At 41.6% G+C, this 21,877-nt stretch overlaps 1 protein-coding gene across 3 annotated transcripts in view; it reads right to left on the reverse strand.

Moving 5' to 3' along the window:
- LOC108794004 (muscleblind-like protein 3) overlaps positions 1-21,877 on the reverse strand; it is a 138,350-nt gene that overhangs the window by 54,708 nt on the left and 61,765 nt on the right. For all 3 annotated transcript variants that reach the window (XM_018564967.1, XM_018564965.1, XM_018564966.1), the window contains exon 2: positions 16,484-17,427. In XM_018564967.1, coding sequence (XP_018420469.1) covers positions 16,484-16,657 — 174 coding nt within the window. In that variant the 5' untranslated portion in view covers positions 16,658-17,427. The remainder of the gene's footprint in view (positions 1-16,483; positions 17,428-21,877) is intronic.

Consider the following 21,877-nt stretch of genomic DNA (forward strand, 5'->3'; position numbering starts at 1 on the left):
TATATAAATAAAACGTGCTTGCCTTATCTAATACAGCAGTGTGAGGAGCAAAATGATGAGCAAAGTACAGTAACCAACCTACAGTATCCAATCAGAATAATATTTAACTAACCAGCCATTTTTATACTCAAAGAAGTATCACATAAAATAGTCACCGGGAGAATTTTCTCACAGCTGCCGCGTGACTCACTCAAAAAATATGAAGTCTTTCAAACATACAGCAAGTATATGCATGTACACAGGAAAATATGCTAATCTAATGTGATTGTGCAAAAAAACTTACTGTACAAACCTGGACAAATCTGTTGGTACCCTTCCACAAAAAACTATTTTCTCTGAAATTACTTGAAACTGACCAAAGTATTTGGCAGTGACTTGTTTATTCCATGTTTATTAATAAAACATTTTTATCAGACTTTGCTTTTGATTCAACAAAATAGTTTAAAATAATAAAACAAATGAAATCAGCATGGACAAAAATGATGAGATCCTTATTTTATTGCACAAATTGTACTACGAACAAGTGATTTCTGTAGCTCTCAGACTTCTGAACCTGCTAACAGGTAGTTTGGCTTATTTCTCTTAAGCAAACTGCTCCAGTTAATATTCAAAAAACCAAGAAAGGGCGCAGAGAACACTGTCTAGTTAACAAAGACCAGTTAATAGATGCCTTTTGCAGACTGCATGTTTTAGCTCTTTTCATAGATGTTTGATAGGACGCAGATCTGGGCTTTTAGAAGGGCACTTCAGAATATCCAAATGTTTTGTTCTTAACTGTTCTTGGGTGACGTTAGCTGTGTGTTTTGGGTCATTATCCTGTTGGAGGACCCATGGCTTGAGAATGAGACAGAGTTTTATATAAAGCTGTCCCACTGCACTCCTCAAACCATGAGAAACTAAGAAGTCACTGGCACTCCAGAGTTCCTGCTGTCAATTCCTCTTTGTTGAATTACAAAAGGTAATCTCACAATACGTGGCAACGTTTTGGAACCATGTTGGTCCCTTCATCAGGCAGACAAAGTAATGATCACTGTGTTTGCCTGATGAAGGGACCAACATGGTTTCCGAAACATTGCCACGCATTGTGAGATAACCTTTGTATGTCAATAAAGAGGAATTGACAGCAGGAACTCTGGAGTGCCAGTGACTACTTCATTTCTCATGAGTATTTTCTGACCCTGGGAAGTATGTTTCCAGAATTCCTTGATATTCCATTGTACCTTGCAAAGATTCTAGGCATCCCATGCTAGATGCAGCAAAGCAAGCCGGAAACATAACCCAGCCTCTTCCACATTTTACAGTTGGTACGGTTCTCTTGAAAGCTTTATTTTTTCACCTCCCAGAAGCATTATGGCTTGTCAATATGCATTTTAGTGAATTCCTGTATGGCTTTATTTATGTTTTTCTTTCAACAGTGGAATTCTCCAGGGTCTCCTTCCTTTGAGCCCACTGTAGCTGAAAGAGTGATGGATGGTGTGATCAGAAACTGATGTATCCTGACCTTGGAGTTCAGCTTGTATCTTTTTGGCAGTTTTCCTTACCTCTTTGTTCATTTACACTATCCTGTTCAATCTGGGGTCAAATTCTCTCTTGTTTCCGCATACACGGAGGTTGGCTACACTCTCATGGACCTTAAACATCTTGATATTTGCAACTCTAGTCATAGGAACATCAAGCTGCATGCATATGGCCTTATAGCCTTTACGTTTCACTTGCTGGTCTACAATTTTCTTTTCATCTCTCAGCTCCACTTCTCTGAACTTCCTGTCGAGTACAAGATTACAAGGGAAGAAGGAGCAGTCTCCAGTAACCGTCCATCTACTAGTTTGGAGAAGAGAGGAAAAGGGGGAACAGGGGGTCGGGGAGCGTCTTGCCTTGCTGTGCTTGTGTGTTTGTGGAGACACCCACAGCTTACTAGCACAGACAAGGGTGGCTCCATAGGACCCTGCAAGGGAAAGGAGCCACCCAAAAACAGGATAGCAGGGTCAGTGCTAATTGGGTCAGCTGATTCTGCAAGAATCTAAAACGTTTAAACATCAAGAAGAAACATCCATTGCAAGTGATTTAGTCAACATTTTAAATAGCTTAAAACATTTTGACTTTAAAGTGACATTAAAGGCTAAACTTACCTCCCCCCAATGCTAATGTAAGGACTTACCTTAAATGATGCCTCTTGATCCGATCATCTTCTTCTTTCCTGTAGTTCTCAGGAGTCCCTCCAGCGCTGGTGCCGATCTCTGCTCCAACGCGGACTCCTCTCTCTTCTTGGCACTTCCTGTCCCACGGTATCTTTGCGGGTGCACGCTGCTTGCATTGACTTACCTTGTCTCTCCTTCTCTCCCGGCCGAAGATCCGTACTGCGCATGCGCCCACCCCCTGATCCTTTGCGGCCCCCAGAGAATCTTCAGATCTTCGGACGGGAGCGCGCGGCAGAGACAGAGGTAAGTTTAAACCCTCTTAATGTTTTTGCATATATCTACTGCTAGCAGTAGATGTATGCAAAAAAACTGGGAAGGTTAAATTATCCTTTAATATCACTTTGAAGCAACCATTTCTATTGGAAAGGGATCATGGAATTACACTGTACGTTTCTTTAACTTCATAAGCACCACACATCTCAATAGCTTAATATCATTATTTTTTACTGAAGATCTAGATTTGATAAACACTAGCACAATTGCAACTGGCAACATATTATTCTACAGGGTTTCTGCTTTCAGAAAATATATGATGTTTTGGGGGTTTAAAATAATCTTCAGGCTTAAAAGGTGCATTTTAACATGTGTGCAAACAATGAAAAAATGGCTCCGGCAACAGAAGGGCTTGAGGGCAAGTTATCCCAAAAGGTACAGTTGTCCTTTACCAGTCCAGTGAAGATTCTGTGGTTTGAACAATAGCTTGATCAACGTCAGTTACCGAATGACAATGGTGTCAACAGTTGTAGAAGGTAAATCAGAAAGGGAAAAAATGTTCTTAACCCTTGCAGTGGGTCTACCCCAGCACTGCAAGGGTTAAGTGCTCCTTCTTATCTAGATGCTTAAAAAAAAAAAGTTATACTTACCCGATCCTCGGAGCCAACTTGCTTTTAGACCAGTCCTTCCAACCTCTTTCCCCCTCCGCTGCAACAGACCAAGAATCCTTGAATCATCGCATTCTATACACTGTGTATGGGACGTGAGAACACAGAGACATTCCATCGCTACAGCGCATGATAACTTTTTTTTTTGCACCTAGACAAAAATGAGCGCTTAATCCTTGCAGTGCCGGGGGCAGACCTACTGCAATGGTTAAAAACATTTTTGCCTGGATTTCTGCTTTAACCGATACCTGGGTACAATCCTTTTTTAAGACTGGTCAGTTTCTGGGTTTAATCCCTTCCATTTTTAGGCTTATCATTCTAAAATGATCAGCAATTGCTATTTGTCCTAAGTTATCCATCTCTGTACTTCAGAATACTGATTTTCAACTCCATTCCCTGATAGTCATTAATGGTTTATGTTTTTCAGATTTGTGGGTAGAAGTACAGTTCTGAATTCTGAAGAGCTTGGAAGAAGAGCAACAATTTTGTAATCATTTTTAAAAAGATGGAAAACATTACTTGTTGGCAGTCACTGAAGGCCTGAATTGAGGACTCTAATTTATTACCTAAATACATTCTATAAAGATACTTGCACATTTATTTCTGTTATACTCTGCAGGTCAATACTCTGATTTTGATGAGCTTTATGGCTTAAAGTACTCAGGAGGTATACAACCTAGCTTCCGCCAGCCTTGAAAATGAACAATGGCCTGACAAGTGACTGTGCAATAATGATAACATCTAAAAACAATGGCAACTAAATCAACAGCCAGTTTTATTGATCACTAAAAGGAAGCACTTATGATCCAAACACTTGCCAATCTATCATGTAACGGGAAAGCACCATACAAGAAGCAAATCTACAGTCAAAATGCTACCTAAAATGCTTAAAATGTAACCTTAAATGGTCAGTCCAACCAAAACTGACACTTCAATTACAGATGTCTGGTGGACATTTGCTCCCTCATAAAAGACATATCCCTAGGGAACTCCAGCAAACTCAGTTTCTGGCTCTGTTCTGCCCAGCTTGGAGGTTTGGGCGTTTTCCAATTTGGGTTGTTCCCACCCTTAATGCTGCATTCTCCATAATAAAAACAAAAACAAAAAAACAATTCTACAATCCAGCAGAGTTAATGTGACCTTCTGAGGCCTGGTTCACACTAGGGAGTTCCGTGACCGCGCGGCAATCATGCACGGATGGTCGTGCAGTCAGGGAATCGCACACCATTGCAGATCGCGCTGGCAGTGCCATTGTTTTCTAAAAGCACACCAGTCGCGCCAGGCAGATCCCGTAATTTTCCGTTGCGATAGTGCCCGTCAAATTGCCCAGTGCATGTCGCAAAAAAAAAAAAGGTACCTTTTTTGGCGATTGCCAGGTGGATATAACCACATTGAAATCAATGGGGCCAATATGTGAACATAGCCTTAGGGCTGCATCAAAGGTGCTGCACATCTGGGAACTCAAACACTGAGATCTTGTGACTGAAATCTCAGAGATATAAGAAAACTTTAGGCGGTTTAGCTCTCCATCTAACATCAGATTTGGGTGGAGTGGTTCTTTCATTAAACATTTGAAACAATTAGTTTGCAGATGGGTATCACTAGAATTACATATAAGGAGAAATGAGAAGGCTATCCAGGTAATGTTGCAGTCGTGCCAAATCATATCTACTAGATACTGTATAGCTTTTTCTGAGTATTATCAAATCCCTTGCAGACAGCAAGGGCATTCCATGGGGTTTGTGGGTAGTTTTGTATCCTTTGTCACAAGGCTTAGGACCCATTCAGGTCACCTTCAGACCTTGGCTTCTTGGTGTGTTGCACTAATGCATCCATTAATATGTGTTGCAATAAAGAAGCTCATTGAAATAAATGTGTTGGCAATGCACCAAAACGTCCCAAAAACGACCCAAAGTGCAGAAGGAGTTCGACTTAGCCGATCCAACATCTGGATTGGCTAAGCCGAACCTCCGGCAGGCTACTCACTGCTGTTCGGTCTATTCTTATAGATACCGAACAGCAGTAAGTGAATAGCCGAATGCCGCTGAGCAGCATTCGGCTTGGCTGTTCTCCTCGCTCCCTCTGTGGGACCGAGCAGAACAGAAAAATAGTTTAAAAAAATACATAGAAAACGATTGTGCGGAGCTAGCAGTGACAGCTAGCTCCGTCCAACTGTTTTCTATTGGCCGGCGGTTCTGCTGCCGTCAAAAAAAGAAAAAAACAAAAACATTTTCGCCAAAGGAATTCATTGCTAGATTCCTATTGGCTATTTCAATTTGCAATTGCCAATAGCAAACTAGCTATTGCACCCTCCCTCTGCTGCTGTCAATCAAAAGTGGGGACCTGATGGAGAACTGCAGCAGTGGGTGGGTGCTATAGCTAACAAAAGGGAACAGAGCGTCACCTCCGTGTGTAAAATCGTTTTTTACAATAAATAAAATTATAATTTTTGTATTCATTCATTTTTTTTATTTATTGTAATAAACATTTTTACACACGGAGGTGGCGCTCTGTTCCCTTTTGTTTTCTATGTTCGTGGTGGAAGCCCCAGAGCCTTGGATGAGCAGCCCCTCAAGTGTGTGTGAAAAACTGTTGAGCAAGTGGATTGTTCAGCTGGCAGCCATTAGCGCCAAGAAAACTTTTTGTCGGGTGCTATAGCTAGTTTGCTATTGGCTATTGCAAATTGAAATAGCCAATAGGAATCTAGCAAGGCATTCCTATGGTGACATTTTTTTATTATTATTATTCTGACGCCAGCCAATGGCTCCGTGTCAGAATAAAAAAGAAAAAGCAGTGTTTCCCTCCTGGGCAGCCGGGAGCGGGAGACTCCCGGAGCGCCCGGGAGAGTTAGGCTGTCTGGAGATCAGTGTCCCTGGTTAGCTGATAACCAGGGACGCTAATCTCCCTGCAAGTGGCCGGAGCCAGCCGTAACATCACGGTTGACTCCGCCCAGCTGTCAGAAGCAGGCTGATTGGCCGGCCGCTCGGCCAGCTTTGGCTTTCACCTCGGCTCAGTCGAGCCGAAGCATATGCCTTCGGCTCGACTGAGCCGTCCGGCCGACTTCGGGAGCTGTACAGGCTATAGTGAATAGCCCGTACAGCAGCCCTTCGGTTCTGCTAAACCGAAGCTAGCTGAAGGATCAGCCGAAGCTACGGCTAGATCCTTCGGCTGCTTCGTGAATAGACCCCTTCGTTTTTATTTAGTTTTAGTCACTGAAATAATGTTGCTACTAAAACTATGACGAAAAGGATTAGTTCACTAAATGAACACTGCATAAAAGGAGTTATGTTTCATATTGAAGAGCAGTGTCACTGGATATACATTTATATCCACAATTCCTTTTATCTCTGATCTGGTTTTAATTCTGTTATATGTGGTCCAGATTTACAAAACACCACTTTGTGCTGAGGCTGTTTTAACTAGAGCATTATAATTGCTATGACTTTCTCCCTATTTACTGCCTTCACGTTATCCAGCATATTGGTGGGAATGTGACTTGCAACAGAACACGTAACCAGAAACAGGCGTGAGTTTTATGTTAGAAAACAAAACACATATAAAAGGTGCCAATTGCCTCCCTATACTTCAAGTATATCTAAAGCTTAAACCTTTTTTTTTTTCATTTTAGGTAAAATTGGGAATAATTAAAATCTCTCTAAGGCAGGAACTGAACTCTGGAAGCCATGGTCTAAAAGGCAGGCAGAGGGCAAAACACTTATTACCAGTATTGGCTAGTGGTCTCCCTGCAGCTGTTCTGTCCTTATTTCTGACTTCCAATGCCTTGTTCTACACTGTGTCTGTGTGGAGGTCGCCATCTTGGTAGAGGCAGGGCTTTGCTTCCACATGTCAGAGCCTCCAGCAAGGAGAACAGTGAGCAGCACAGTAGTGGCATCACCCAATCTCAATCCAAATCTCCTGCGGCCTTAGATCTTACACTGCAGATATACAGGTATGAGGCTGTAGACACAGTCATGCCTAGGCACATTCACATATTAGGATAAACAATGCAATTTTTTAGGAGGAATTACAGACAAAAGGCACATTTTTGGTAATAGCTGCATATCATTTCTTGGGGTGGGTCTCCTGATGGTAACAACAGGGTACCATGCCTGTGCAATGTGCTTCAGCACGGCAGCTTTTGGTCTCCTTTAGGAAAGTTTGTGACAGGGTGACAACGTCAGAGGACAAAATAGATGACAGGAATAAAAAGTGCTGACACCATATAACAGGAAGTGCCTTAACAAGGACCTTCATGGCAAGATTTCCACACATTTTCATAATAAAAGCTGTACATTTATTCACATTAATAATGACTTTGGCATACATTAACATATTAAAGCTTATGAGATTGAATTGATTGTGTTTACATACAATATATACGTTTAAATATAAAGTGTGGCTGTTTAATTTAACAAAGTCAAAATCAGTAAAAAGAAAAAGAATTGTACCTTTAGCATAATTCCTGATGAGAAGCAGCAGAGCATGTCCTCACATATGACTATGCCTAGGCATGCGCCATTCTTCTAGCCACAAAAGGAGCCTATCAGGAGTTTGATAGGCATACCCTACCACCATGTGCTTCTCATTGCTGGGTTATATTTAATGGTGTCTTCAGGAGCAGAGTCTAGAAATGGGAAGAGCTATTCAACAGAGGCACTGTGTGATAGAGTAAGTGATCCTGGGAAAAAGTGCAGCTGCAGAATGCCCACTGGAACTGATATATCATTCACAACGGATTTGACTCACACTGTTTGAAGATATGTTTCCCTAAGTCTAAGGGTGGTGTAATGGTCAGAAGCCCACCTATTCGCTAAAGTCTATAAACGCCACACTGCTTTTTAACATTTTTAAAGAGTATATGTTATACACATAACCAATCACTAAAAGAAGTCGAGGTATTGTGGAATGGCCCACTCCAACAAAGGTGAGCTAATTCTGGAGGGAGCACAAAATAGCCGCCTTCCATGAGCTGAGGAGCCCGGGCAACAGGCCTAATTAGGCTCCTTCTGACCAGGCCCATAAAACAGCAGACAGAAGGCTATTGTACAATTTAATAATTGTCAAAGAATGTGGAAAGTACCTTTCAATCAGCACCAGTCCTGGAAAATGGGCAGATTGTAATTTCTGAAGTTAAATATAGCACATGCCTTACTTCACTCATGTGCAAAAATTGTTGGTTAAGCCCTAAGTAAATATATGAATGCTTTCAGTCTTGTGTAGATCTACGGCCTCAAGGGCAGAGCCCCTGCTCTTGTCTGTACAGTTTTGCCATCTAAATTCTGGCAGGACAACATGTTTGCTCACATCACATAGGAGTTCAACTAGTATTAAAACAACACGTGTTGGTGTAAGACAGGGAGGGATTACATAAGGACCTTGCTGGCCCAAAACTTCACATGTGAATGGACATTCCAAGTTTACAGCCTCACACTTACAAGATGTAGGTGTTATTCGTGCTTCACACTTTCCAAATAGCCATAATTTGCCAGGAAAATTATTTATTCCTTTTTTACAAATGTTATGTTCTCTGCATCTTTATATTTTCCCCCACTCTGCATGCATTCCAATTTTGCAAATCAGCACCTACTTGATCTTGTTATGCTTGCACTCAGCTATTTTCCAACTTCACCTTCAAATAATGAGGCAAATAAAAGTATGTGGATATTTATTCACTTGTTCAGCTGCAATCATCAGCTAGTACAGGGCTCAAAATGTCAAGTCCTGAGCTACTAGCCAGGCCTTAAAAGTTACTAGCCACCAGTTGCCCAACCTAACCCTTACCCTGCCCCGGACTTAACTCCACCCCTAAACACACCCTCTTAAATAATCTTATGATAATTATTATCTTATGATAGTTGCCACTTGTAAACGGCAGATTAGGGATTCCTAGCTTCGGACGAAGGAAGCCAGAGCTGACAGGAGCTGCTCTGCGGTCTGCATCCGAAACAGATGCAGACCGTGGAGCTGCTCCCGCAAGTCAGGTACGCGGTCTGCGAACGTGTGTCTGACATGTCAGCTGGCTGCGGGCCACATAGTACTGGCTGGCGGGCCGGAATTGGTCTGCGGACCGGTACTTGGAGACCCAAATTTCCACTCGCCCTCACTTTATTTTTACTCGCCAAATGTGAGCAGGCAAGTGGAAATTTTTTGCCCTGAGCTAGTATTTGTTCGCTCTGTATCCATGATTCTTTGTTTTGTTTTATGTGTTTATCCCAAAAACAAGGAATGCAAAAAAAAAACCAAAAACTTTTATGGGATTTTCAGGTCTCTAATGGTGGCTGTGCGTAGGCAGAACACCCATACTGTGTGGATGACAAAAGTCATTTCAGTTACATCAGTATCAAATCAGAGAAGGTAATTATCAGGTGCAAAAGCTAATGGTGGCCCACATACACCTGATAAATCTGAATGCGCGTGGGCAGTTTTAAGCTGCCCATACACCTTACAACCATCGCGCGACTTTCGTTGTGCGATGGTAGTAAGATGATTAAAATTTCTTACGATCTGCCCATCCGCTGAGGGGAGGGCTTCCGATTGCAGTGCTGAGCGGGCAGTGTGCGCTTGCGCACACCGGCCCGTGCAGCATTCATCTTCCGAGCACGCCACCAACCAGCCGAAAATCGTACGATTTTCGGCAGGTTTTCCAGCGTGCTTGGAAGACGAAAGTCTTCCGACCTTACAGTACAGTCGCACGCTGCCCATACACCTGCTGATTATCGTACGATAGCGGGATCACCCGCGATTATCCTACGATAATCGGCAGGTGTATGGGCACCTTGACAGTCAGGAACAAACTTGATTTTTTGACCAGAGGACCACTTCTCTTTTTCCCCAAAAAACAGCATCCCCAGCCTCCCTTCAGAACAGAGCCGTAGCTAGCTCCTTTTGCGCCCGAGGCAAGAACAGAAAATGGTGCCCTCCAACAGACGTGTGTGGTATGTGACGTCATGCGCCCTGCCTCCAGGATGGCGCTGGTGGCCAAATCCAAAATAACATAAAAATTTGTTTCGTTTGACGAAACTAATGAAAATATTTTTTGTTTCTGTTAATTTCGTCCGAAACTAATTTTTGCACATGTCTAGTAATATGTGTGCATTATTTGTGTTTTTTTTTTACTGTTATTTTAAAAAAAAATCAAGCACTGTGATGCGTTCCAACAACACACCGCAGTGCATGTGCATGGCGTACACCACAATATGGCACATGTGTATGTTATCTGCGTGTGTCTGGGGGAGGGGGGTTTGTGTTTTTTTTTTATTTATTATTTTTTAATTTATTTTTTTCTTATTTACTTTTTTACTTTTTGGGGGGCTTTGGGGAAATATCAGGGGTCTAAACAGACCCCTGACATTTCCCTTTTGAAATAGGAAAAGAGATTGGAGGACACAAAGTACTCTGCCCATACAGGCGGGGGAGAGCAGCGGGGATCCGAGGAGAAGCTGGAGCCTGTGCCGCTCCTCTTCCCTGCCGAGCCGCGGTTGTGTTGGCCGCCTGGCGCCCCTGTTGCCAATGGTGCCCTGTGCTCTCCATGGCAACAGGGGCGAGGAGGCGCAGCCAGGCCGGCACCGTCTGTGCCCCCTCTCAGCTGTGCCTGAGGCGAGTGCCTCACTCGCACCATAGTAGTTACAGCCCTGCTGCAGAAGTTCCTTGAGCTGTATGAGTTTTACATATTTCAGGTGACATAAGCTTCCTGAAAGTCACTCCAGTGATCCCTATTTTAAAGCACACTCTGATCATTCGATAATCTAATCAACTTTGGTCATGTCTACAGAAAAACAAAATGCACGTGGATCACTTTTAATACATTTTCTTGATAAAAATAAGCTACTAAACAGCTAGAAAGCAGCTAGAACTATTTCAATTATTTTCATGGGGGTTGTTGGGTGTGTGATGTGTTAAACTTTCTTTATCTTTATCTTTATATCTTTTATGATGTGAAGAAATAAAAAAGGCAAATGAAGATTTCTTGAAAACAAGTGTGGTAGAGGGTTGATGCTTGTTGTGATGTACATGCTGCCGTAGACACAGTTTTGGCATATGAACAGTTAAAAGCTCATTCTTATGCCAGTTGCTGTTCAACATAATCATGCTAAGGAAATTATGTTTTTTCTAAAAATAAGGAAATGTTCAAACATTTCACTCACTCGGGGTAAGTAGGCATAATGAGGTATGTTCTTAAAGCAGAACTCCAGGCACACATTTTATTAACCCTTGCAGTGGCGCACTGCAAAGGTTAATTGCTGATTTTTGTCTAGGTTAAAAAAAAAAAGTTATACTAACCAGATCCTTGAACTTGGCCAGCTGTCAAATCGCTCCCTTATGCCTCTGTCCTCCTGCGGGCTCAGTATATAGCGGACTACTGCTCGTGATATGCTGAGACAGCCGCACCTGGGACAGCTTATTTGTCACAGGTCGGCTTGAATTATGGGGGGGTGAGTTTTTTTTCACTCACCCCTTAATTCTCCTTTAAGACCCAGCCAGTTCTGAGGATCAGGTGAGTATAACCTTTTTTTTTTAACCAAATGGAAGCTAACAGTGATATCCCTACTGCAAGGGTTAATAACATTTGTGCCCAGAGTTCCTTTTAAGGCTGAGTTCACACCTAGGCGTATCGAATATGCGCGTTTCGTGTTGTGCGTTTTTATCGTGATTCGCGGTTTAAAAAACGCGCAACAGACACGCGTTTACGAGGGCAACCTGGCTGTATCCCAATGGATAGGCGTGGCAAATACGCCCCAAAGAAGCTTCTGTACTTCTTTGGGCGTAGGGCGTTTTGCAGCGCGTTCCTACGCGCTGTAAAACGCCCAGGTGGGAACCATGCCCATAGGCAATCATTGGTTTTCACATGTTGAGCGTTTTACAGAGCGTAGAAACGCGCTGTAAAACGCCCAGGTGTGAACCAGGCCAAGAGTCCACATCAAAGACATCATAACCTCTCCTTGGCTGTGTCTAACGTAATGTGATTCAGTCTGACCATTTGTTTATCTATACATTTCCTTTTGTTAAGAGGATTGGAGGGCCCCCACCTCACAGTAATCCCACATATCCCAATGTTAACAAGATCCATATCTTGCTTCATAAAAACAATATTAATTGGTTCAAGAGGTTCCCCTAGCAAAAGCTGCAAAAGAGTCCAAACACAACCCCTGCAGTATGCCAGCTGGGACCATTATTAACAGTTGGGGCTATTCAAGAATGAGACCAGTTATTGTGTATGAAAGTTAGTTCTCTTTAGATTTAGCATGAGACTATAGTGAGAAAAGCGATTGTATTCTAATAACTGTATATGGTTAATAACTGTAATTATAATATTCAGTAAATTAATTCCTTTTTTTATTTTAGACACTCATGAATGCTGCTGTTAGACTCGTCCAATTTAACAACTGCTCACAGCTGCCACCCATCTTTGCCAATCCCTCCACTAGCTCCTGCATGTCCTATGAGTAAAATGTAAAATGCTAGCAAAAACATACAAAACCATCAATAATCCCAACTCCTCCCATGCTCACCTCCAGGACTTCTCTAGAGTCTCTCCCATTCTTTGGAACTCCTTACCCCAACCTGCCCGTCTTTCTCCCACTCTGACTGCCTTTCGGCAATCGCTAAAGATTCATCTCTTTAGGGAAGCCTATCCCGCCTTAAACTAACCACTGAACTCTTTCTCAAACAATTCATCCCCACACAGCGACCTGCTCTTGTATCACTTGTCCCTCCCTCTTATATTGTAAGCCCTCACGTGCAGGGCCCTCCTTACCATCTTGTCTTGAATTGTATTGTAATTATAATCTCTTCCCTATATTGTAAAGCGCTGCGCAAACTGTTGGCGCTATATAAATCCTGTATAAGAATAATAATAATCTCATAATATCACTCATATTGTCCTTTGCTCCTCCCAAGACCTTCTGCTCTCTAGCTCGCTCATCACCTCCTACCATGTTCACCACCAGTACTTACCCAAAAACTGTCCATCCTTTGGAACTCTCTACCCCCAATCTGTTTGGTTATCTCCTATTCTGTCCACCTTTAGGCGATCCCTGAAAACTCATCTCTTAAGGGAAGTCTACTGTATTTCACCTCTACCTAATACCTGAACTTATACTTTTTCCATCAACTCATCCCCACACAGTTATTACCTTTCTGTAACCCTCATTTCTCCAAACTTTACAAGTCACTGATAAAAATAGATGGTTATACTAAGCTAAAGGAAAACAACAATCAGTTAGACACCAAACATCCAAGGTGCAGAACATGGATAAGACACATTATATAATATACATATCATGTGTGGTGTCTTATCAAATCGTAATTTTTATCATGTTCCATATTATGTTGGTTGTTGAACTGTAATTTTATGCTTGTTGGTGGACATGGTCAGATGGAAATATGGATTGAGGCAGTGTCTTCTGGATAACAATATAACACTTCCACACCCCTTCAGCACACCCATTTGGCAGTGCTGTTAACCACCCATTGCACTAGTGGCCAATGTCAGTGCTAATATTATTTAACCCTCCCCCTTGATTGTCAGTGGCAGTTTTACGTTTCCCCATCACCAATTGGTGGTTAGTGGCAGCGTTATTTAACACCCACCAAATTAATGGTCAGTGGCAGTATTATTTAATCCTCCCCTCCTGCATTGGTGATTTTGGTCTGCGATCGTGTTTTCGTCCAAAAATCTGCCAGTTGATGGGAAGTGCACAACCTCAATTACTGTACAACTGGCAGATTTCTGTCTTTCAAGCAGGCTAGAAAACTTTCGTCTAGTTGGATGAAAATTGACAGGTTAGTGGCGCTATTGTACAACAAAAATCTCAATGAAAACGGCACATGCTCAAACGAAAACATGTTCTTTCGATCGATGAATATCGGCCAGTTAGTGGTACTGACGATCGTTAATTGCGAACTACATTGTTCTGTGCATGATGGGTAGGTTGAACGAAAATTTAACGAGGGTGAGATGTCTGGACAAAAAAAGTTGTACAATGGTTGTAAGGGGTATGGCCACCTTTACAATGCACCAGATTGTATGCAAGATTTGTTTCTGCCCGTGTTAATCTCCCTCTAGAGGTGATCAGTGGTATTGCAGGCTGTGATAACTGATTCACAGCCCTGTTTTACCTCACCAAAAGGAAGCCATCTCCTCCCACGCCACCAGAAGAATTCCTTGACACCTATGCTCCAAACTGAGACTATTTCTAAACATTTTAACCATGTTTACTGTAGACTGTTCCACCTACAGCAGAAAAGAGACTATAGGTTGTAAGGGGTATGGCCACCTTTACAATGCACCAGATTGTATGCAAGATTTGTTTCTGCCCGTGTTAATCTCCCTCTAGAGGTGATCAGTGGTATTGCAGGCTGTGATAACTGATTCACAGCCCTGTTTTACCTCACCAAAAGGAAGCCATCTCCTCCCACGCCACCAGAAGAATTCCTTGACACCTATGCTCCAAACTGAGACTATTTCTAAACATTTTAACCATGTTTACTGTAGACTGTTCCACCTACAGCAGAAAAGAGACTATATAAAAGGTGGTTCAGTCCACCTAAACATAGGCAGATCTAATTCTGCCAACTTGAATTTTTACATCCATGGTTTCCAGGACAGACACTGCAGACTTGGCTGTTAAATATACTATGATCCCTAGGTCAAGACAATGGATATAATCCATTATAACATTGCCATGGACTGGCAACAGCAAAATATGAACTCACTGAACTGCCGATGTCAACCAGAAAACACTAACTCTTCACTCAGAATGTCAATCCAGTTATTCAGAGGTAAAAACAACACCCACATGAATGCTAATAAATGAATTAATTCAATAAATATTAAAAGGTAGTTTTTAGTGCCATTAGTCTGAGAGCCGGTACTGAGCCCTTAAAAGCCCCTGTACAGTACTTATTTTGGTCAAAGTAAGGGGCACAAGTATGAGCCAATCAGATTCTACTGCAGTGCACATGTGCTCTCAGTGAACAGCTGAGGGAACAGAGGGATGATCTCAGCAGTGTGCTGCTGAGTGGCTCAATCACATCACTGCGCTGCTGCAATGCACATTATGTGCACTATGGTGCCACTCATTGTGAAGGATACCCACAACGCACCTCCAAAAACACATATGAGCTGCATACAATACAGCACAGTGAAGCACAAAGCTCTTTTTTTTTAATGCGTTGATTAATGTTCAGTGGGCTGCCTAACACAGAGCACTGCAATCCGTTTCAAAGCACTTACACATGGTGTGCATAGGTCCTAAATGTAAAAAATGGCAATTGGGGATGTGCTCTTGACCAAGCTGTGTAGCTGCTGCAGGGGGCGTTGAGGACCTAGCTATGCCGTAACACGTGATAGGATCACAAGACTGCCCAAACAGGATTACAAACTTTTTAGTACATCAACATTTTGCATTTCTCGTACTGTATCTGCATATTTAGCTGCTGGCTTTTTTTTCTTTAAGGGTTTGTTCACACCAAATCTGCACGAGTTTCTGCACACGCAGTGCAGTGTGTTTTGCCATGTTTTTGATGCTTTCCAACAAATTTTTTTAGCCTAAAATGGGCTTTTAGTGTGTTCCAGGGCGTTTGCATGCATTTTGTATGCGTTTTGGTGTATTCCAGAGCAGAAATAATAGGGCATGCTGCAGTTTTTCCACATGCTCCAGAACTGAACGATGTGGTGTGAACTAGAGCCCAAAATACCATTGGAATACATTTTGATGCGTTCTGTAACTGCTCTGCACCTGCTCCGCACTTGAGGTGAACAAGCCCTTAGAGTTAAGGCAGTAATATTTAGCAGATTTCTAGATGTACTTCTAGCTGGACTGCACTCTTGTCTCACGATTCTGTGCCACCTACCTCTGTAAAATAAGCAAGGCAGTTGGCAGACCCAGACAAAATTTGGCCTGTGTTTTAACACGTGGGGCCAATCTGTAAATGAGGGTACAAGCAGCTATGGTAACTTTATGTGTGGGCAGACAGCTGCTGAGGGCAAGTTCCATGATGAAAGTTAGAGCCACTCAGTACAGGCATGCTGTGCCTTTGGGTGAGTTTAAAACACATCACTGGCTGCCAACCTGAATATAGCCCATGCCTGTCAATGCTGTGCCAGCTCCAAACAGGCTTGGCAGCTGAAATATTTCCACTTTATAAAGCTTTGCACAAATGGTTAAATGTTGGCACCACGCCAACTGCTTATTGCATTGTTGCATTTGTCAGGAAGAGTGAAGTCAAACGTCGTACATGGCCTTTGCCATGCCCAGTTCCACTATGGCAACTCTTTCTACCACACCCACCTATCTGATTCTGTGTTGAAAGAATCATGACTGTGAAGAGGTATGCAAATATCATTAAAGGCATTCTATAAAACTACTCCAAACATAAAAAGGAAGTACTAGTTTTTCTTACCTTTAGAGAGTCAAAGCAAGCGATAACTCGTCCATTTTCCACATGGCAACTTCGTGACGGGTGAGCAAACTTGCACTCTGCATCAGACCTTGAACAAGTGCCTCTCTGAAACTCCCGACAGACTTCCAGCGTCAGCCATTTTGTGTCACGCACCAAGGAGACGTTAACAGCCATATTAAAGACAGAACCGCCGAGGCCAAGGAGAACACCTTCTATCGGTGACTACAATCTTTTTTTTTCCTTCTTAAAAGAAGGGGATGGGGAAAGGTGGAGTTCAAGTTTAAATGAATAAAAACTATTTTTTTTCGCTTTGGTTAAAAAAAATGTCAGCACTTAAGGTTTTTTTTTTTTATTTTTTTTTTATATTTTTTATTTTTTTAGTCAATTTGTATCTGTTGTCGAGACATGAATGAAACATAAACATCCAACCATAAAATAGACGTTTTATCAGATAAATTGAAAATAAAAATAAATCTAATTAGAGACCAGCTCTTGAAAAGTGCAAAATGTCAAAGTTTGAATGTGTTGGCTTTATTTGTCACTTCTGAAATCAGATCGAGTTAGACTGAGCCGACTTTTTCAACAATTCTGTGCTCTTAGCTTAATGGTTTCAATTATGGTTGTGTAAAACTCGGCAGAAATTGGCAGAATTTCAGTTCCTCAGACAGACAAATCGGTGGCGTTTTATTTATTGTTACGTTGAATAAAATAATGTTACAGTTGGGCACAGCCGTGACTGCTAATGAAAATTTGATGATTTCCGTGTTCAAAGATTGAGTGCTGAAATTGTAATAATGAAGGTCAGTTGCCGTTTGGTTTGGCCTGCAAGCAACGGCAAATGAAAAAAAAGAAAGAGAAAAAAAAAAGAAAAAAACATAGAGAGGCAGCACTAGAAAAAGATCCAAGCAGCGTTAGCTTCGGAAAAAAAGGCACGTTTCAGCAACCTGCAATAAAAGAAGAAATGAAATACATAATCAGATTTTTTTTAAAAAGAAGCACAACCTTGTCATTTTCATCACACGCTGAGATGATACAGCAAACAGGAAAACAAGCTTTGGCAACAGGATAAAACCTTTGAGATAGTGACACTACGGCACAGTGCAATCAGCCATTGTGGATCGAGAAAGGGGCTTTTCCCAATCGAATCTGCGCATGGTAAAACAAGGGAGCCAATTACGCTCTCTGTAGCAACACGGGACTGGGCTGACGCCCAATAGCAGCGCTTGGTTTATGCCGATCTGTTTTGGCAATGAATCTTTTTTTTTTTGCCCACTGCACAGTAAGAAAATGCCAAGGGACACGTGCTGCAGTTGTATTTGTCGTTACTTTTTCATTTACATATTTATCGAAGAAATACATGTAAGTGAGACGGGTCAGTCATTCGCTATAAATGGAAAAAAAGACAAGAAATATGACAGTATGTAAATGCTGTATGAGCAGAGTCTAGCCTCCAGCTGGTGGCTGGGTGCCATGGGTTGGGGAACTAGACAAGCAAAGCAATGCTGGATAGACATTAACCCTTTTTCAACCAGAGGCATGATTCATTGCAGATATAAAGACATTTCACCTACTAAGATGCGGATTTCTAATCAGCCAAGCTATCTCTATAACATAAGCAGGCAATGCTCTGTCAGGATTGCTGCTTGTAGTTTCTGCTAGACACAAATACTACAACTGTATTCTGGCAAAAAATAATTTTGCGCTTTATGCGCCTGACTAATCAGAATTCATTTTTCTTGCTAGAAATGTGATTTCTTGTTATGGCTTTCACTTTGAAAATCATCGTTGCCGTTTGCTTAGCTTAAATAGGTATTCCCAATACTGTATCAAATGTACTCCAGAGTAACTATATAAGGTGTCTTGTATCTCTCAGTGACTCTATTGGTGAAGTCCGTACACTAGAGTTTTCAGACCTGAGACCTCCACCTATATATTACCTCTTGGCTTTCTTGTTCATCTTTATTATGGAGGATGCAGCAAAGTAACATGGGAACTCCCCAAAGTAGATAGGAACGCCCAAAACGCCAAGGGTGTGGAAACATATCCAGGAAATATGCCAGAGTCATCTCACTGTTGGGGATTTAAAACAGTAACTGGTGAGCCCACCTCCCCCCCATAACTGAAATGTCACTTTTGGGTAAACTGAACTACAAAAAAAGGGAACAAACAAGGAGATGTTGAATTTCCAAGTCTACCGGTCTTTATGAAAGGGCATTGTACACATGTACATGGAGGTTCTAAATGACTTTGTAGATTTTACATGGCAAACCCAACCAAAGCTGACACCTATTTTGACTGGATATAAAAAGTAGGGGATTCAGAAGCCCCAGAAGAGGTTCTTAGTCCCCTACCTTTTTATATCCACCCATATTGACTGGTTCCACCCAAACTGGCATGGAGTGTTTGTAAGTTTCAAAATGCTTAAAGTATATGAAAAAATGGGTGGCTCACGTTAAACTGCCCCATTTGGTCCTTTCACATAGTCCGAGGTGTGACCCACACTTTTAGACTTTTTTTGCACTGTTCCCCATGCCACATATTTGTTTGGATATAAATAAAGGTTACTGGGAAATGGTATATTTTCATAGCTGCCAACATCTGAAAATTATTTTTCATGCCAAGTCGATTATTCTAAGCTTGCCAAGCAAATTACAGTCTTGGAGAAACATATACTCAATTGTGATACTTCTATTAAATCTACTAACCGGTATATGCATATTATATATACAAATTAAATAAAATAGTGTATTAAAATCCAACTACAGTCAAAACTTTTTGTCTTTTTTGTTTTGGATAGATTTGGGAGGGGTCAGGTTTTAAATGTACTCTCTGCCCCCTGTTGAGATTTCACCAAACTTGGACAGAAAGGGAGGGTAGGTCCCCAGTAGGTCAAGCGCTTTTGGGGCCACACAGGGTCCCCTTCATCAGGCTCAGAGTAGACACTTTTTTCATTAAATTAATTTGCACTGGCTTGAAAGTCTCGATGTGCTGGTGACATCTGTATTTGAAGTTGTTCCATGTGCAGCGCCATTCGCGGTCATTTCAAGCACCCATCATTGTCTTGGGATTTCCGGTAAGGAGTGCTACAGAATCTATGGATATCTGTACCATTTCCCCAGTAGGGACACAAGCAAAAAAATAAACCTAACAAAAGGTTCTTTCCCTTTTAACCTGTAATAGAAATGGTATCCTTTGTGCCCTTTGCGAGGATATTTTCCCTCACTTCTCATTCTGTCTGACCCCAGTCAAATAGACAGGAAGTGAGGGGAAATATCTCAAAAAGAGAGACACATACAACAATAAAAACTTGACAGAGGATAAACCCTTTTCAGCTTATCCAAAACTAAAATAAAAACAACATTCAGCTGGAGTTGGATTTTAACACTTGTTAACATTCATATGCAAAATAGATGCCATAAAGAAACAAAATAAAAATGTCACTGCATAGTTGGCCACAAATAAAAATCAGAGACATTTCTTGACACCATAAGCATCAGGGTAAAATCCTAAAAACGGTCCCTGAAAATCGGGAAAAGCTGACAACTGTGCATGTTTTTGTAGTGTTGCACCTTTAAGCAACCCATTGGCTTCTGCTCCCACATTCCATTTAGCAAAGCAACATTTCAAAGCAATATTCTTATAAGGAAAAAGCAGATGTTGCCAAGGCCAGTCACAGATTAACTCGTACATGCCCATGGCTCACCCGTGCCAGGATGGCTGGCAAAACATTGCAGAAATCTCTGGCAGTGCACACGCGGTTTCAAATACTTTGCTTGTTGTTTGAGAATTATGTGTTTTATGCAAGATTACACAATTGTGTTGCGGGGATTGATGGGCTCTTTAGCACAGCGATCACACTGTATCGGAGAGCACTGTATCTGTTTAACTCCTTCAGCCCTATAAGCGGGTTAGAAATGCTTTCAGCCTTCCTGATGCTATCAAAAAAAAGTTTTAAAGAGCCGGGCATAAGTACATTGCTTAGTAAGAGCTATAAAAATTTGTTTTGGCTGCTGGGGTACAACGGAATGACACGTTTATAGCCACGTGTTTCCAAACCAAGGGCACTGAACGCCATTTTGGGGTGTGTCTCCTACAGAATGATTGATTTTACTGAATGATTCTGCACAGACAAACAACGTTCACAGTGTTTCACAAATGCAACAACAAGAGTTTGATCTAATCCCCAGCATGTCCAGGCATACGTGCTACAAGTCTTCCTCCCTCTGGACTGAAAGAAGTGCTTCGACTTGTAGTTCTATAAAAGCCACACATTGCTTTTCTCTATGCATAATTCACAACTATTTCCCTAAACTGTAGACTACAGTAAAGAACAAAGTGAGTATATACTCACATACAACAAATTGGTATAATTGTTTCCTGGCCTCTTATTAAACAGCAGCTCAATATTAAATACATGACATCATTTATAAAAAATGTTTTATTGGTTTAGAAACCAGTGTAGTTTGTAGCCTACTCAATCTTATAACTTTTGTGTCTGATACAGAACTTTGCAAATTAAAAGAAATGTGGATGGTTCATGAAAGAGACCCTGTCCCCAAATCTTGCCCTCATAATACAGGACGGCAATCTTTATTACATGTACTTAGCATGGTCTGCTGCAACATTTCAAGAATTCTAAGCCAACATATCTGCTCCTAGATCCAGGTGGAAAATCAGCACTTATTGCAGTGTCAGATCATGAGCCACCTGCAGCAAACTGTCCCAAAACCGGGCCGTCCCTAAGGAATTCACTGCCTAAGGTGCATGTAAACCCCAACATGAACTTCTCTCAATTGCTACCATTTGGTTAACATACCAAATAAAACCGTTTTGTTATATCTGTTCAATAGGTGCAAAACATACCTGATGATTGAGTCAGAAATTCAGATCTGTACTGTGTATAGTGAACAGTTTCTATCTTATTTCAAGGAGTCTAATCAAGCCTCCTAGTCCTGGGATTACTGAATGATTTGTGTTATGGAGAATGGCAAAGGGGGTGGGCAGTGCTGACACCACTCACTCCACAAAAATACTGTGAATTGTCACCCCACAACAGACTTGAGTGCATTTCTGGCAGAACATTTTTCTGTACTTGACGGATCTTTAATGGAATAAAAAACATAAGGGAAATGTGCATGCATTGCAGATACTGTTTATGTATATATTTTTTTGTCCTGACATACAATTTAATTTTACTATAAAAAGGTGAAACCTGGTAAGCTACTATTGGCACCAACACGTGCTCATTTACTTTTCTATATAACAATTCCACCCCAAAATATATTAATGAAAAAGTGCTTCTAGTGCACTAGTTCTATAGCTTTTATAACTAGCACTGGTAATGAAATCTAAGACTGAGGCTAGGTAGGTAAAAAGAAGTCAGCCGGAATCACT

This window comes from Nanorana parkeri, unplaced genomic scaffold (genome assembly GCF_000935625.1).
Source record: "Nanorana parkeri isolate BGI_ZX_2015 unplaced genomic scaffold, ASM93562v1 scaffold801, whole genome shotgun sequence".
NCBI classification, from domain to species: domain Eukaryota; kingdom Metazoa; phylum Chordata; class Amphibia; order Anura; family Dicroglossidae; genus Nanorana; species Nanorana parkeri.